At 39.6% G+C, this 15,481-nt stretch overlaps 1 protein-coding gene across 2 annotated transcripts in view; it reads left to right on the top strand.

Annotated features, from left to right (window-relative positions):
* Positions 1-15,481, top strand: part of NGLY1 (N-glycanase 1) — a 54,314-nt gene that overhangs the window by 33,909 nt on the left and 4,924 nt on the right. For both annotated transcript variants that reach the window (XM_084795054.1, XM_084795053.1), the window contains exons 6-10: positions 850-971; positions 1,893-2,038; positions 3,337-3,447; positions 7,054-7,218; positions 10,264-10,449. In XM_084795054.1, coding sequence (XP_084651180.1) covers positions 850-971; positions 1,893-2,038; positions 3,337-3,447; positions 7,054-7,218; positions 10,264-10,449 — 730 coding nt within the window. The remainder of the gene's footprint in view (positions 1-849; positions 972-1,892; positions 2,039-3,336; positions 3,448-7,053; positions 7,219-10,263; positions 10,450-15,481) is intronic.

Below are 15,481 nucleotides of genomic sequence, written 5' to 3'. Positions count from 1 at the left end.
TTTCTAATCATTTGCCTGCTTTACTTGTAGTTGTTGGGTTTTGTTGCTGTGGTTTTGGTTTTGTTTGTTTTTGGTTTTTCAAGACAGAGTTTACTCTGTGTAGCCCTGGCTATCCTGGACTCTCTTTATAGACCAGGCTGGCCTCGAACTCACAGAGATCCACCTGCCTCTGCCTCCCTGAGTGCTGGGATTATAGTCATGTGCCACTACACCCAGCTCTGGCGAGTAATTTTAAAGCTAATTACCTTTTAAAAACAGTAAGCTAATTTTCTTTCTAGAGAACCATTCAATGCCTTAATCACATTTCTTAGAAAACCAGCCCATCTAAATCTTTTTAGGAGAAGAGGGATTCAAGAAAGGGTTTCTCTGTGTATCCTTGGTTGTCCTAGATTCCCTTTGTAGACCAGGCTGACCTCGAACTCACAGAGATCCACCTGCCTCTGTCTCCCGAGTGCTGGGACTAAAGGCATGTACCATGATGCCTGGCTGCCCATCTAAATCTTACTTTTTGAAACTATTCAAGATGAAAACTCTGTTCTCCAGCTGTTACATGGCGTGTATTACTGATTCTGTGTGAGATGGTGTGGATATGCTAATCAATGTACTTACCTTCTTTGAAATGGTAGCACGAAATGAATAATATAGTGAACTATACTCGCTGAAGACAGTTCCACTGTCTAACATGGTTCGCAAACAGTAGTTCAGTGCCTTGTATAACCTAGGAGCTTTTATTAGTACTTGAAAATAAGAAGAGTCATGATTTGTGTTTAGCATACAAGTGATATAAATTCTTTAAAAAATGAGTTTTAATCATGAATCACAGCTGTTGTCTTTCTTGTTTTCAACCAGATATAACAACCCTGAGAAACTTTTGGAAACAAGATGTGGCCGCTGTGGCGAGTGGGCCAATTGCTTCACACTGTGCTGCCGTGCCTTAGGGTTTGAAGCTCGCTATGTGTGGGATTACACAGGTACAGCGTGAGTAGGAGAGCGGAACTCTGTAGGCTTGGGGTTGAGGGGTATGGGATAAACCCCTCGTTTTCTTTCTCATATCGCCTGAGTTTTCTGCTCACCTTCTGTGACGTAACAGCAGTGCCAGCCTCGTAGGCATTCTCAGTGCCTCGTAGTGCACCATAATACTTGGAACACGGCTGCCCTGTTCTTGCTTCTATCCATGACATCCACAGTAGGAATGTGTGTAACAATGGGCTGTAGAGATGGCTTTTAGAGGGTTTGCTGTAGTTGACATAGTAAGCCTATTTTGCATTCCACACAAACACTTTAAGAAAAACCATGATATTTTACTTTATCTTGATTTAGAAATGACTCATATCATGTCCCAGTTGAAAGTTACTGTTTTTCTTGTTTCTACTGTTAATGTAGAATCAATTGAAACTTCAGCTAATAGTCTCGCAGAATCAAATATTGAGCCTTAGCAGGGTGTTGGTGGCACATGCCTGTAATTCTAGCACTCAAGAGAGGTTGAGGCAGTTTTGAAGCCAGCCTGGGTATCCATTTACCAATTGATGAGACTCCGAGACATGAATAATCAGATATCCTCTAAGGCCTCCTTCTGGGTCAGAGAAAGGTTGTCATTTCAGAATCACACTCACTCCTTAACGGCCTGGTAGTGTTGGTGCTCTTCTCAAAGCTTTGCCTGCTTTAGAGTTACAACACACATTATTTTTAGTTAAGACTTACACTGAATACATTTTACATACAAATATTCTACAACTGTGTGTGCCACAAAATGTTCTTGCTAATTAGCCAAAACGTAAACAAGTTAGTTTATTGTGTGATTCTTAGAGGCTAACATACAGTTATTGAAAGTCATTCTTGTCTTTAAACTTAACTTGTATTGTCCATTTCTTTCTCTTATGGAACACGAGTAGACCATGTTTGGACAGAAGTCTATTCTCCGTCTCAGCAGCGGTGGCTGCACTGTGATGCGTGTGAGGACGTCTGTGACAAACCTCTCCTTTATGAAATAGGATGGGGCAAGAAGCTTTCCTATATCATAGCATTCTCTAAAGATGAGGTAGGACATAAGAAAAAGAAGATCCAAAAATAAAATACACATCCTTTAAAGTGCATTTGACCTACAGGTCACATACATTTGCAGTGTTCTGTTTAATATATGTCATTTGCCTATCCCATAAACTCATTAAAGTCAGTGTTTTCCACTGTGGGTGTACCAAGGGATGTTTGTATCCATTTATAGATGGACATTGGGTGAGTTCCGTATTTAATATTTTAAATTAAGCTGCTACAAATGTTCAGGTATATACTTGTTTTTTCTCTTTGCTTAATGCATAGGAATGGAATGGCTGGATCATTGTTATAATTTTACAAAGGAGTAACACCATTTTATTTTATTGCCAGCAGTGCATGAGACTTCCTCGTTTCTCCACACCTTTGTCAGAGTCCAGTGCGGCGTTCCTTTTTAAAGCCAGCCTGGCTGGGAGAGCCTGGCTGTGCTCCCTAAGGGCACGGTGTACTGCAGCTGTACTGGTCTCCAGACCTCTGTCCCCTTGCCTTTTTCCCATTGTGTGGTTGCTCTCTTCTGAGCTCTGGAGTTTCTTTTTATGTTATTGTGTACCTTTTTTCCTTTTTAGAATTATGTGTTGTAAAAATTTGCCTGTTGTCTTCTAAAGAAGAAATCACAAGTCAAGTTTAGAATGCTCTCTTACAGATTTTGCTTTCCATGTATCTAAGAAAGTTTTGTCTTCCTCACAACAATGATTTTCCCCCGTTTTGTTTTTGGATCTTTTACAGTTTTAGTTTAGTTTCTTTCTTTCTTTTTCCAGTTTTAGTTTCTTGAGGTTATTTTGAGTATCTAGATAATGAGCTGTTCTGGCACGGTTGATGGGGAAGATTGGACTTTTCCTTCACTTGTCCTGTCAGAAATCAGATCTGTAATAATACAGTAATGAAGCTAAAGTTTTGTTTGATTAATTCTGCAGTGGAAGCAGCTTTAACCTATTAAAATCTAATATTCCAAAACTATCCTTTTATTTATCAGTATTATGTTGAAAAAATTAAACCGTATTCTCATCAATGTCTTTCACTTTCATTTCGTTTTACTTTGACAGCTGAGTCGGCGTTGAGCTAATGATTCTGGCTCAGCCTCCTAAGTGCTGGATTAGGGTTGTAACCTACCATGCTCAGCTTTTTTTTTTTTTAATTGAGTAATACCCTCAACTCTGGTTTTTAAATTATAACAAAAGGTGATATTTTTCGGTGTTATATGTAAGAGTTCTTTGCATTGCAGCTATATATAAAAAATAAAGGACCAGTGTGATTTTGTACATAGTTGTGTTCTGTAATTGGTTCCAGGTAGTAGATGTCACTTGGCGATACTCGTGTAAGCATGACGAGGTGATATCCAGGAGGACCAAGGTTAAAGAAGAGTTACTTCGAGAAACTATTAATAGGCTTAATAAGCAGGTATGTGGTGACTGTCATTTTAAAGAGGACATTTGAAATTTTACATAGCATCAAGAATAGCCAGTTTTAACTCTGTATTTACTTATGGAGATAAGGTTTCATGTAACCTTGACCACAAGTGCTAGGATAATATGTGCAACATCACACCTAGTTTTGAAAAATTACTTTTATGCACACATACATATTAAATGGATGGAATAAACTCCAAAGAGTTAGCTTCAATGATTTTATTTTTTCTCCCATAACTTATATATCCCAGAAAATCTTTCAAGTAATACAAAAATCACAATGTGATTTCATTCTATTTTTCTTTAAGTGAACAATTACAATGAATATACATAGGGAAAAAAACATGTCCCCCAATACCTTCACATGATTAAATGTTTTACATATTATGGGTGAAAACCAAATATGAGAAATAAATTATTCCCCAAGAATCCACATACATTTGTAACTAAGCAACTTGTTATATATTAACAAAGTGTAAGTAAGCAAAGTAATTTTCTCAGCCAGTTGCTCTTACTTGCAGGCTGCAATTTGCAGTTCCAAAGAAAGAATAAATCATTTTATTACTTATCTTAAAAAGTAATCTTATGAAAAAAATCTTAAAAGAATGACAAATCTAAACTTTTATATAAAAAACAATCAGCCATTTCTACTTTGCACAGCTACTCATTAATAGTTTTTATTAACTCATATCAGGAAGCTGAGGGCAAAAAAATGAGCACAAGAAATTAATAATGACCCTGATCATTAGTGCAGCTTAAGAGAGTCACATTAGCCAGTGCTAATTTGGGCTATTGTTCTTGCTCCTTAACCTCAAAAAGTCCCTAGCTCAACTATTAAGACTGTGTCTTTCTGAACGTCAAATTATTCATCAAGATTGTCTACATTAGAGCCACTGACAAAAACATCTTAACTTAACTTTCTAAAACTATGTAAATCAAATCAGGAAGTCTGTAAAATCATTAATTCATCTAAACAATAGTTATGGAAGTTAATCTTCATATTGGTCTGCAGGAAAATTGCCCAAATGAGTGGGTTGTCTTCCAAGATGCAGTCATACTAGATTGTAGGCAGTGAGGGTCTCCTAATCACACTGTGCTAGATATATGAAGAATATAGCAATGACAAATATGAGAAGTCACAGGAGCTACGAAAAGCAATCAGGGGGTGATGTCCCTGGGGATGTGCCTCTTCATTGCAGCTGTGCAAAATGGTGGAGCATCTCCCTAATGCTCATTTGCTCAATGCAGTCTCTCCCGCATGGTGTCCACCGCATGGATGTGAGGCCTGGCCTGGAGCTTGATCTACAGCAGCAGTCACACCCTTAAGGAAAACTGACTTTCTTTGTCCCAGCAACTGCCAGTTACCAATAGCCCCTTAGCTAATGGTGGGACTTCATGCTCACCTCCCTGCCTCCATGCTGGGATGTTGTCAGTGGTGAGCTTGTACAGCAGGTCTTGTGCATACTGTCATTACTGTGAGTTTTATCTGTGCAGCTTCCCTGCTGTGTCTGGAAAACACTCTGCTGATATTCAGTCAGCCACAGTTGGCGCTTACAAACTTTCTGCCCCCTCTTCTTCAGTGATCCCCAAGCCTTGAGGGAAGGGATGTGGTATAGCTCTCCCATTGAGTGCTGAGAACTCTGCAGTGTCCTTTTTCTGCAAGTTGACTAGTTGTCACCTGCAGGTTTTATGTAGTCCCAAGGATGGAACCCAGGGCCTTAGGGAGCCTAGGCAAACAGCTTACCAACTAAGCTGTATATTTGCCACCACTGAAATTCCTAAAGTAGTAACATCTTTCTATCCAGTGTCTTTATAGAAAATTTGGATAGTTCATTTAAGTACTACAGGGTGTTATATTTTAAAAGTCACATTCCTTCTCAATGTTCACTTCCTTTTTTTTTCTATTTTTTTGACACAGGGTCTCTCTGTGTATCCTTGACTGTCTGAAACTCACTCTGTAGACCAGGCTGGCCTTGAACTCACAGAGATCTGCCTATGATTAAAGGCATGTGCCACCACTGCTGAGCTAATAAAACATTTCAATATTCATAGTGTTTGTATAAGTAGTATGTAGTTAATGATAATTTAAAAAGAAATGTGTGGTTGTGGGCTTGAGAAATAGCTCTGTAGGTAAAATGCTTGCTGCATAAACCTGAGGATCTAAGCTCAGATCCCCAGAACCATGTAAACCACAAAAGTGGTAGCTTGCACCTGTAACCCCAGCGCTTAGCAGCTACACACAGGTAGATCCCAGGGGCCTTCTGGCCAGCTAGTCTAGTTAAGATGGTGAGATTCGGCTTAATTAGCGATCCTGTCTCAAAAGTAAGATGGAAAAAGATAGAGGAAGAGATGTAATGTTAGCCTCTGACTTCCAGTCATGCACAAATAATAGGCACAGTGCGCACACACACCACACACACAGACACAGAGATGAATGAACTCACATGCTGAACACACACATGTGCACACAATATATTATTGCTGTGCTTGATAGTGAGTGTTTATAATTGTAGTGGTTCTAGCTGTTGAGAGGCTGAATGAAGTAGGAGGACAGTGAATTTTAGTCTAACCTGAACTACATGGTGAGACCCCAGCTGAAGAAACAAAACATGTATTGTTGAATTTTCCAACTGTATCTTGAACATAATAATGCACTTGTATTTGTGTGCAGACGTGTGTGTGTGTGTGTGTGTGTGTGTGTGTGTGTGTGTGTACACCCACATACTCATTATGAAAATGTCTAAAGTAAGTCATTGAATGTTTATAAGAGAACTAGGGACCTGAGATAGAAGGGCTATTGTATGTATGTATGTATGTATGTATGTATGTATGTATGTATGTATGTATGCAGTTTTGTTGCTGTGCCTGGCAATAAAAATGAAACCGATCATCTTAACCTGACTCTTGATTGACATGTGTGTTAAGGTCTCAGTCTACATACTCACCTTTAAGTCCCACGAGGAGCTTTTGAGAGACCCTCTAATCTGGAAATCTGAAGAACCTGGCTGGAACATTTTGTATTTGCTTTGCTTTCTCTGCCTTTGACTCTGCTAGGAATTCTGCCTTGCTTCCCAGAGATTTAGCTCACAGCTTGTTCCTGGTTTCTCAGCCTCTTCTCATACTGTTTCCTAACTGGCAAATCCCCGGGAGGGGAAAGGGGTACAATATGCTCCTTCACATTAGTTCATTTTCCCCTTGGAATTCTCTCGCATCCTGTCTCCTTGGTAGCTTCCTATTTTATGTACCCATTCACTGTCCCTCACCCCCTCTGTGTGCATGTGTGTGCACATGTGCAAACATATTCATAGCTTTTCTTAGCAAAGCCATTGGCATAATACAAGCTAGTCCATCACAAACCAGGACAGAAGGTGCTCCCTCCCATTTTAAAGCTATAGTAATCTAATTCATGGACAGTTGAAAATAGGTGCTAAATTATTTCTCAAAATATATAAAATTAAGTTTCTCATAGTTTTGAATTTTCTATGTGGTATGGAAATAAACTTGATTACTTCTTTCAAGAGCTCTGAAAAATACATTATTTTGCTTGAAAGTAGACTTCTGTACTCTCCTAAACCCTTATTTTAAACATTAATTACAGAGGCAGCTATCATTGTCAGAGAACAGAAGACAAGAGCTTCTCCAGAGGATAATTGTGGAGCTCGTTGAATTTATATCTCCCAAAACCCCCCGACCGGGAGAACTTGGTGGAAGAGTGTCTGGGTCGCTGGCTTGGAGAGTGGCCCGAGGTGAGACGGGTCTAGAGGTACGTGTTCTAGCAAGCAGGCCAAGTTGCACTCTGATGTCTAAAATCCAAGCTGATAGAAAATCAAAACAACTCTCTTCTTTGAGGTTTTATGAGTGTGAGATAGGGACAGTTATAATATGGGACAAGATTTACATCTCATTTTCTCTTTCATCTAAAAGTAAAATTAGATGCATTTCTAATAATTTGTTGCTTTAGTGGTCAAGGCTTTCAAGCTCTTCTTTATTTAGTCTGTAAGAGTTCTTATGTAGCCATTGCTGTTAGTACCCACCTGTATCCCTAGATGTTTCCCCAGCAGGAAAGTTGCAAGTTCTGTGTGGCCACGCAGTGAAACTTTTATCAGCATGAAAAGGAAAAGTAGGATGAGAGTGAAGCTCAGCAGGAAAGCACTTTCCAAGCATATGTGAGGCCCTGGGTTCAGTCCTCTGTACTGAAGGAAGTGCTCTTAAGACGCATTTAGTCTGGAAATTGGATGAATAAAATTGGAGCTGACTTGTATAGCTAAAGGCACCAGTGCAGACCCGGGGAAAGCCCGTGTGCATTGTTCTGTAATGAGCACTGAGACATAGGGCACTGGATCCCCTCTGCCCTCGGGAGCTTCAAGTAGCATTGCTGGTCTATTCAGCAGACATATAATCTAAGAAGCTACATAATGAAAAATACTTGAAAGGAAAATGACCCATTACAGATTGTCACCAGACAACTCAACAATTCCGAACAAATTAAACTTTTATATCACTTTTATCTAAATATGCCATTGTTGTCACTCGTTTTTTCATAGGTCCCAACAGAGTGAATTATCCCCAATAAATTTTGTGTTTGCTTTTTAGTTTATCCATCATCTGTGACAGGCTGTTAGGAATGTTGGTTTAGCTGTAGAATTACAACAGCCAAGCTCAACAAATAGTTCCAATCATTGCTGACACAGTGCAAGTTAGGAATCTGAATCTAGATGAAGCCATTAAAGGGAGCTCATTTCACTCACAGCTGTGCTCAGCTGAAATCATGGATATTATTTAGGCCTTGATTCCTTTTCTTTGGGGTGAGTGTGCTTCCTCTTACATGGGTGTTCACTGATTAAACTTTAAAAATATGAACTGGGTCATAGAATGAGCTTATTTTCCCCTTTTGAAAACTTTGAAACTGTCTCAGTTGCTGGAGACCATCTTAGTGCCATGGATTTAAAAAGAAACCACTGATTCCCACTTTACAAATGGGCATTCTAAAAGTGAGCATAGGGAAATGTTAACCCTAAAAATATTTGGATCTTAATCTCACAGTCATTTGGAGCAAGAAGAAATATTGCTGATGTTGTTTCCAGAAAAGAATGATGGCACATGCTTGTTGTTCCAGCCCTGTGAGACTGTAACTGGAGGATCCCAAGCTTGAGACCAACCTGATCTCAATTTTTAATGAAATATTAATCTTATTATGTGTTGCTTTGCTTTTTGCATACATGCTACATTCAGTGCATATTACTTTTTATTTTGACAATTGGTAATCATTCCAAATATTTCCCCTTGGTTAGCATTCTAAAATATCTTTGATGAAACAAGAGAATGTAGGTTGTAGAAATTTATGCCACAGATTCTCAAGGTGCTGGGTCCTCAGTACCACCAAAAGAGGGAGAGGAAGAGGGATAGAGGAAGGAAGAAGATAGGAAGAGAGAGAATGTTAAAATAAAACTTATTAAAATCAAATTCCTAAAATACAATAACATATTCAACTTTTGACAGCACAATATATGTTCTATTAAAGAATTACATTCTCTTTCATATATAGACTGATAACAGACTCTCCTTTTTTCTTTATTTTAAGATAAAGTCTTACAGTGTAGTTCAGGTTGGCACAAAACTTGCTATTCTCCTGCATCAGTTTGCTCCACTACACCCCACTTAGTGTTACTATCTTAAAACATTGACAATGATACACACACGCGCACATATGCTTGTGTTAAATAATTTTATACTGTTCATTGCTTCTTGTACATAGGGAGGATTTTTTTTTTACAGATTTTAATATCAAGAGCCTGGAGCTTAATGAAAAAGTGTAGCTTACTGTCCCGATGAAGTCATAAGTGGTATATCAAAAGCAAATTCAGGACAGCCAAGGCTGAAACCAATGATTCTCAGTGTGGGTGTTTTTGCCTTCTGGTTTTTTGTTTGTTTAGATGGTTGGTTTGGTTTGGTTTGGTTTTTCAAGACAGGGTTTCTCTGTGTAACAGCCGTGGCTATTCTAAACTCATTTTGTAGACGAGGCTGGCCTTGAATTCACAGAGATCCGCCTGCCTCTGCCTCCAGAATGCTGGGATTAACGGCGCACATGTGCCACCATGCCCAGTTCCTACTTCATGCTTTGAGATCACTGTTGTCTGTGTAGAGCATGGATAGAAAATTTGAGAGTGCAAATCTGGTACTGACATTTAGTGTTAGCGTCACACATGAAGGTGGAAGAATAGACATGAGAAAGAAATGAATGAGTCTAGGTAGATGTGTTAGTTTTCTATTGCTGGGGTAAAACCATCATGACCAAGATAACTTACAGAAGAAAAGGTTTGTTTGGACGTTTAGTTCCAGAAGGAAAGGAGTCTAGCATCATCACAGAGGGGAGCAGGGCAGCAGCAGGCAGATAGGCATTGCACTGAAGCTGCAGTTGAAAGCTCACATCTTGATTCACAAACAGGGAGCAGAGAGCTCTGTGAGGACTGCAAAGCCTGATCACATGACACACCTCCTCCAACAAGGCTAATTCTTCCCAAATGTTTCACCAAAAGAGATCAAGTATTCAAACATACGAGTCATAGGACCCATTCTCAAAGCACCACAGTACATGATGAAAATCAATTCTTAAATCACACTTCTTTTCTTGTGTTGTGTCCGTATTGAACTCATTACATGCAAGATGTAAAATGTTTTCTGAATTTTCCCTGGTGTGATACATTTTTCCTTTTCAATATGAGTGGCTCTCCTACTACTGTATGTAGCATTTCTTTTTGGTTTCATCTTCATAATGTTGAATATTCAGTTTCTACTTTTTTTTTTTAAGAGAAAGGAAACTCTGTTCACTCCTTCTGAAAATGAAAAGATTTCTAAGCAGTTTCATCTCCGTTATGATATTGTGAAGGACCGTTACATCCGAGTCTCAGACAACAGTGCAATCATTTCTGGATGGGAGAATGGTGTGTGGAAAATGGAATCCATATTCAGAAAAGTTGAGACAGACTGGAACATGGTAATTTAATGCATCAAACTGTTTAATAGTTGTGTCATTGTTTAATCAGATATATAGAGTGCCTTGATTTTCCAACTGTATATAACGTGAAACTGATGCTGTTTGGCTAATTCTTTAAATGGGAACAGGAAATCATGTTCCCAGTATTTAATCAGAAATGCACTAGAGACTTGTGTGCTATGTCATAGAAATACCCACTTTCTTCAGGGTTCAAATGTAATACTTTTTAAATGTTTCGCGAGACTTGTACATCTTTGCTTGTATGTGGTATGTATGTACACTGTGTACATGCTTGATACCCACGGAGGTCAGAGGAGGGCATCTGCTCACCTGGGACTAGAGTTTTGGGATGGTTGTGAACCACAGTGTGGGTGTTGGAAATTGAACCCCAATTCTCTGCAGAACAACAAGTGTTCTTAATTACTGTCTGAGTTTTAGTTCTTTTACCAGAAAAAGGAATCAAGTAGCCAACAACTCGCATGACTGTCTATTGTATAGCTATGTAAAAGTGCTACCATCTAATTCCTTCATAATCATATTGCCGGCCTACTAAATATTGGTGCTAGGGGGTTTAATGGATTTAGCCCGATGTTCAGAAACTATCTATCTCACAAATGTCATTAGGATGTGAGTATTTGAGCACAAGTATTGGTTATTCCCTGTTGGTGCCCTAAAAAGGTAAAGAAATGAAGGCTGCACTTTGCTCATTCACTTATACATACTGCATTGCACACTATTGTCATGGTTCCCATGAGGAGTAAGAGCTTGGAAACACCATAAGTAATCTGTGTTACCCACGTGGCAACAATAGATAATACTGTATTTTTCATTAGTAATGTTGGAGGGCAGAGGGTGGGCACATATGCCTAGGCAAATGTGTGAAGGTGGAAGAATTACTTTATGGAATTTATTCTCTCCTTTCGCCTTTATATGGGTTTCAGAGATTGAACACAGGTCAGCAGACTTGCTTGGCAGGTGCCTTTGTCCATATAGCCATCTTGCTGCCTCATGCCCTTGACTGTATTATTGAAAGCTACCCCATAGGTATTAGTTAGCTCATAGGGAGCTTTAAAAATTAACATACAAAAATATTTAAAGGGGGCATTGTTCACTTGTAATACATTGATTAGATCAAAAAAGTAAGTCATAGAATAAAGGTGCTTGTTCTTGAGCATCTATCATACAGTAGAAAAAGAGACAGCTAAGGTCTGCTTTCTTTCTTAAGTTCACTTGGGAACTTTTCTTTCTATACTTAGCTAGTACTACACTATTACAAGGTTCAGTTTAAATCATATCAAATGGGGGCTGGAAAGCACTTGGTATGCAGTCATGATCTCAGCACCCATGAAACAAGCTAGGCAACCCACACATACCTATAACTCCATCTTTGAGTTGGGCAGAAACTGGAGTATATTTTTAGGGCTTCCTAGTTTCCAACCTAACTAAGAAACAATGAGCCCAGGTTCAGAGAGCAACCTGGCTTCAAAAGAAATAGAGCATGAAAGAAGAGGCTGGCCACATTCGTACACAGGCACCCACACTCACATGTATGCATACACTCACACAGACACATACACACAAAAGCAACCTTTAAAAAGAAATAATTGCGTTTAATGATAAAGTATGGGTCCTTTTTACTGAACCACGAATAGGCTATGGGATTATTAAACTTGTAATTTTTCAGTATTTTTACTTAGCTGAAGAAATGCATAAAAACAAAACAAAACTTACAATTTCTCTGAGCGATGATAGCACACACCTTTAATCCCAGCACTCAGGAGACAGAGGCAGGAGGATCTCTATGAGTTTGAGATCAGTCTTGTCTACAGAGTGAGTTTCAGAACATCCAGAGCTACACAAAGAAGCCCAGTCTTGAAAAAGAAAAACAAAACAAAAACTTAGAATGTGCATGTCTGTAATGATTCTGTAGTTGGTAGAAGAAGGACAGCTTCTGGAAAAGTGTCTTTAGCTTAAAATTTACTAAGCAGGAAAGCAGAATGGAATAGAAGTTTTCCCTGCTCAGGAACTAGTCTATACTTGCGAAACTGAAGAAAGCTCATGTTTCTCCCTAGCCAGCTGTGTTGCTAGGGAAAATAATTGTAGAGGAAACGATGATGTGTGGCAGAAGGTGCAGTGCGCTGAGAAGAGGGCAGCTCTGGCACACTTCTTTGTCTTCTACACTCATGTGTTCATCTGCAGATATTTGCTGAGTGCCTGTTGTATCCAGGTCTATTCTCAGCTATATAAATGAATCAAATTCCTTCTCTCACCATCTAACCGAGAAAACATAAACAGCCATCTTAACCACCATGCAGAGTGCTATAATAAGGATATCAATGCATTGCTATGGAAACGCTGAGGTAATTAGCTGGCTGTGGGAGTTGGGCAGATCTCCACAGAACAGGCAGTATTTGAGCTGGACACTGAAAGATGAGTAGGTGTTCATCAAAACAGCAGGCATACATGGCCTGTTTTGATACATGGATCAAAATAGAACATTGTACTCAGAAAGGGCACATTGTATGAGGAGTAATGATGTGAATGAGTTGCAAAGGCCGTTAAACAGAAAGTGGATATGCCTGTGTGAGGCCTGGTTTGATTTAGAGTAGAATAAGGCACAGCACTTTGTTGAATAGTGTTAAATCAATACTAGAATCTTGGAGAGAGGAGGAAGGGAAGAATTGGAGGGAGAGAGGGAGGGAGAGTGGGAAGAAGAGACAGAGAAGGAGGAGCGGAAAAGAGAGGAGAGGAGAAGGGAGGAGAAAAGAGAGGACAGAGGAGCAATTATCATTAAACCTCATCGCTCCCATTTAGAGACAGCAGCCATCTTTAGTTGTTTTCCAGCTCTCTTATGTAGTAGGCCAATTCCCAGCACTCCTTTAAAGTTCAGTGACATCCCACACATCAAATAACATGCAGCCTGTTCTCCCAGTAGTAGAGACTCTGACCTGTAAGGGCCATACAGACTTACTGAGGTTTCTAGTTTCCAATATATTGTTCAGTAATTTTTGAACTGAAAAGAACATACAAGTTGAACCAAGAAGACTAGTCCACTCTTTGGAAGGCAAGTGATAGCACCCCACCTTTAAAATCAAGGCGAATGGCAGCCTAGCTCATCCCCCACCTCTGCATGGTCCCTAGTAATAAGCATGTACTCTACTCTATGCTGGAGAACTTTTTGCTGCATTTCAGTTGCTCTTCAGAAGTCATTCTTGCTGTTTGTCCAGCGTTGTCTGTGCTCTGCTTTGCAACTGTCCTATCCCTCTGCCTTTTCCTCAGAACCTCCTTTATTTTCTGTCTGACTGACATTTTGTTTGTTTGTTTGTTTTGAGACAGGGTTTCTCTGTGTAGCCTTGGCTGTCTTGCACTTGCTTTGTAGACCAGGCTGGCCTCGAACTCACAGCGATCGCCTGCCTCTGCCTCCTGAGTGCTGGGATTAAAGGCATGTGCCACCACACCCGGCTCTGACTTACATCTTGTCCTCAGAACTTGCCTTAATGTCCAGTCACAGTGAACTGAATACATTTTGCCTTCTGTAGATTCCTTTCACTATGTACCGTGCACCTTGCATTCACAGTTACTCAGCAGCTGTGTGTAAGCATAGACTTGCTCTTCTGGGTGTCTGTGGGGTGAATGGGGAACTTAGAGTGTACCTCAGCAGTCCAAGCTGAAGAAGTACTTCAGCCCTCACTGAAAGCCAGACTCCAGGAAGTCATAGCAGCGCAACACAGCAACCACAACGTGCTTAATAAGGACCTTTTCATTCTTCATAAACACTCAAGGAGGCAGGCAAGCAAATGTTTCTCAGCCCTGAAGCTAGTTCCTTTTGTGTATTTCATGACTCATACGTCGCACACACAGTCTGTACATGCACTGATCTGTGTGCAGATGCCAAAAAGGGCTGGGATTGGCTGCCAGAGAGAAGTTCAATGGTTTCTAATTTCCCCAGCATTCCTGCTAAAGCCAGACCACAGCTCTTATCTCCTCTGTAGACCCCAGAGTACATACAAATCTGTAGAAGTAACTGAAGCCTATAAATTAAAAAAATCCAGCGGGGTGCAGCCACTCTCACACCTGTAATCTCAGCACTCAGGGAGGCAGAGGCAGGCAAATCTCTGAGTGTGAGGCCAGCCTGGTCTACAAAGCTACAAAGTGAGTCCAAGACAATCAAGGCTACACAAAGAAACCGTGTCTCAAAAAATAAAAATAAAAACCTAGTAAGGAGAAACTGGTTTGTGAGTTAGGAAATTAAAAACAACCTCCAGGAGCCAGAAAGAATGCTCAGAGGTTAGGAACATATATTAGTCTTGTAGAGGATGCAAATTCAGTTCCCAGCATCTATACCAGGTGGCTCACAACTGCCTGTAACTCTAGCTCCAGGGGATCCAAATACCTCTTCTGGACTCTGTCAACACACACACATGCACGCGCACGCAGACACACACACACACACACACAGAGAATTTTAAAAGTTAAAAAACTTTAAAAATCAACAATTATAAAAAAAAAAATACTAGACAGCCAGGCCTGGTGGCTCATATCTTTAATCCCAGCACTCAGGAGGCAGAGGCAGGTAGATATCTGTGAGTTCGAGGCCAGCCAGAGCTAGCTACACAGAGAAACGCTGTCTCCAAAAACAAAAGAAACAAGCAACTAGACAACTAGATATTTATGAGCTTAAAAACGTTTTCCTTCCTAAATAGGTTAGAATTACTTGTCCTGTTGGTGTTTATTATTCACAAGTATTACTACAATCAAAAGTCTTTATATAAATCCTATTATTTTAGTGCATTTCAACTTACCAAACTAAATATTCTTACCATGTCTAAAAGTATTTCATCATTTAATTGTGTAAAAATACTATGGACAGAATATATTATATGAAAAAATATAGGAATTATTAATATAAATAGGTTCTAGTTTGTGTCCATATTATATTATTTTAGCATAAATGCCTTTTATTTGCTCACAGGGTGTGTGAGGGTAGGCATTGATGAATTAAAAACATAAACCCTAATGTATCTTAAGTTTC

This window comes from Acomys minous (assembly GCF_964271855.1).
Source record: "Acomys minous genome assembly, chromosome: 9".
NCBI lineage: Eukaryota > Metazoa > Chordata > Mammalia > Rodentia > Muridae > Acomys > Acomys minous.
This window is presented reverse-complemented; position numbering and strand designations above follow the sequence as displayed.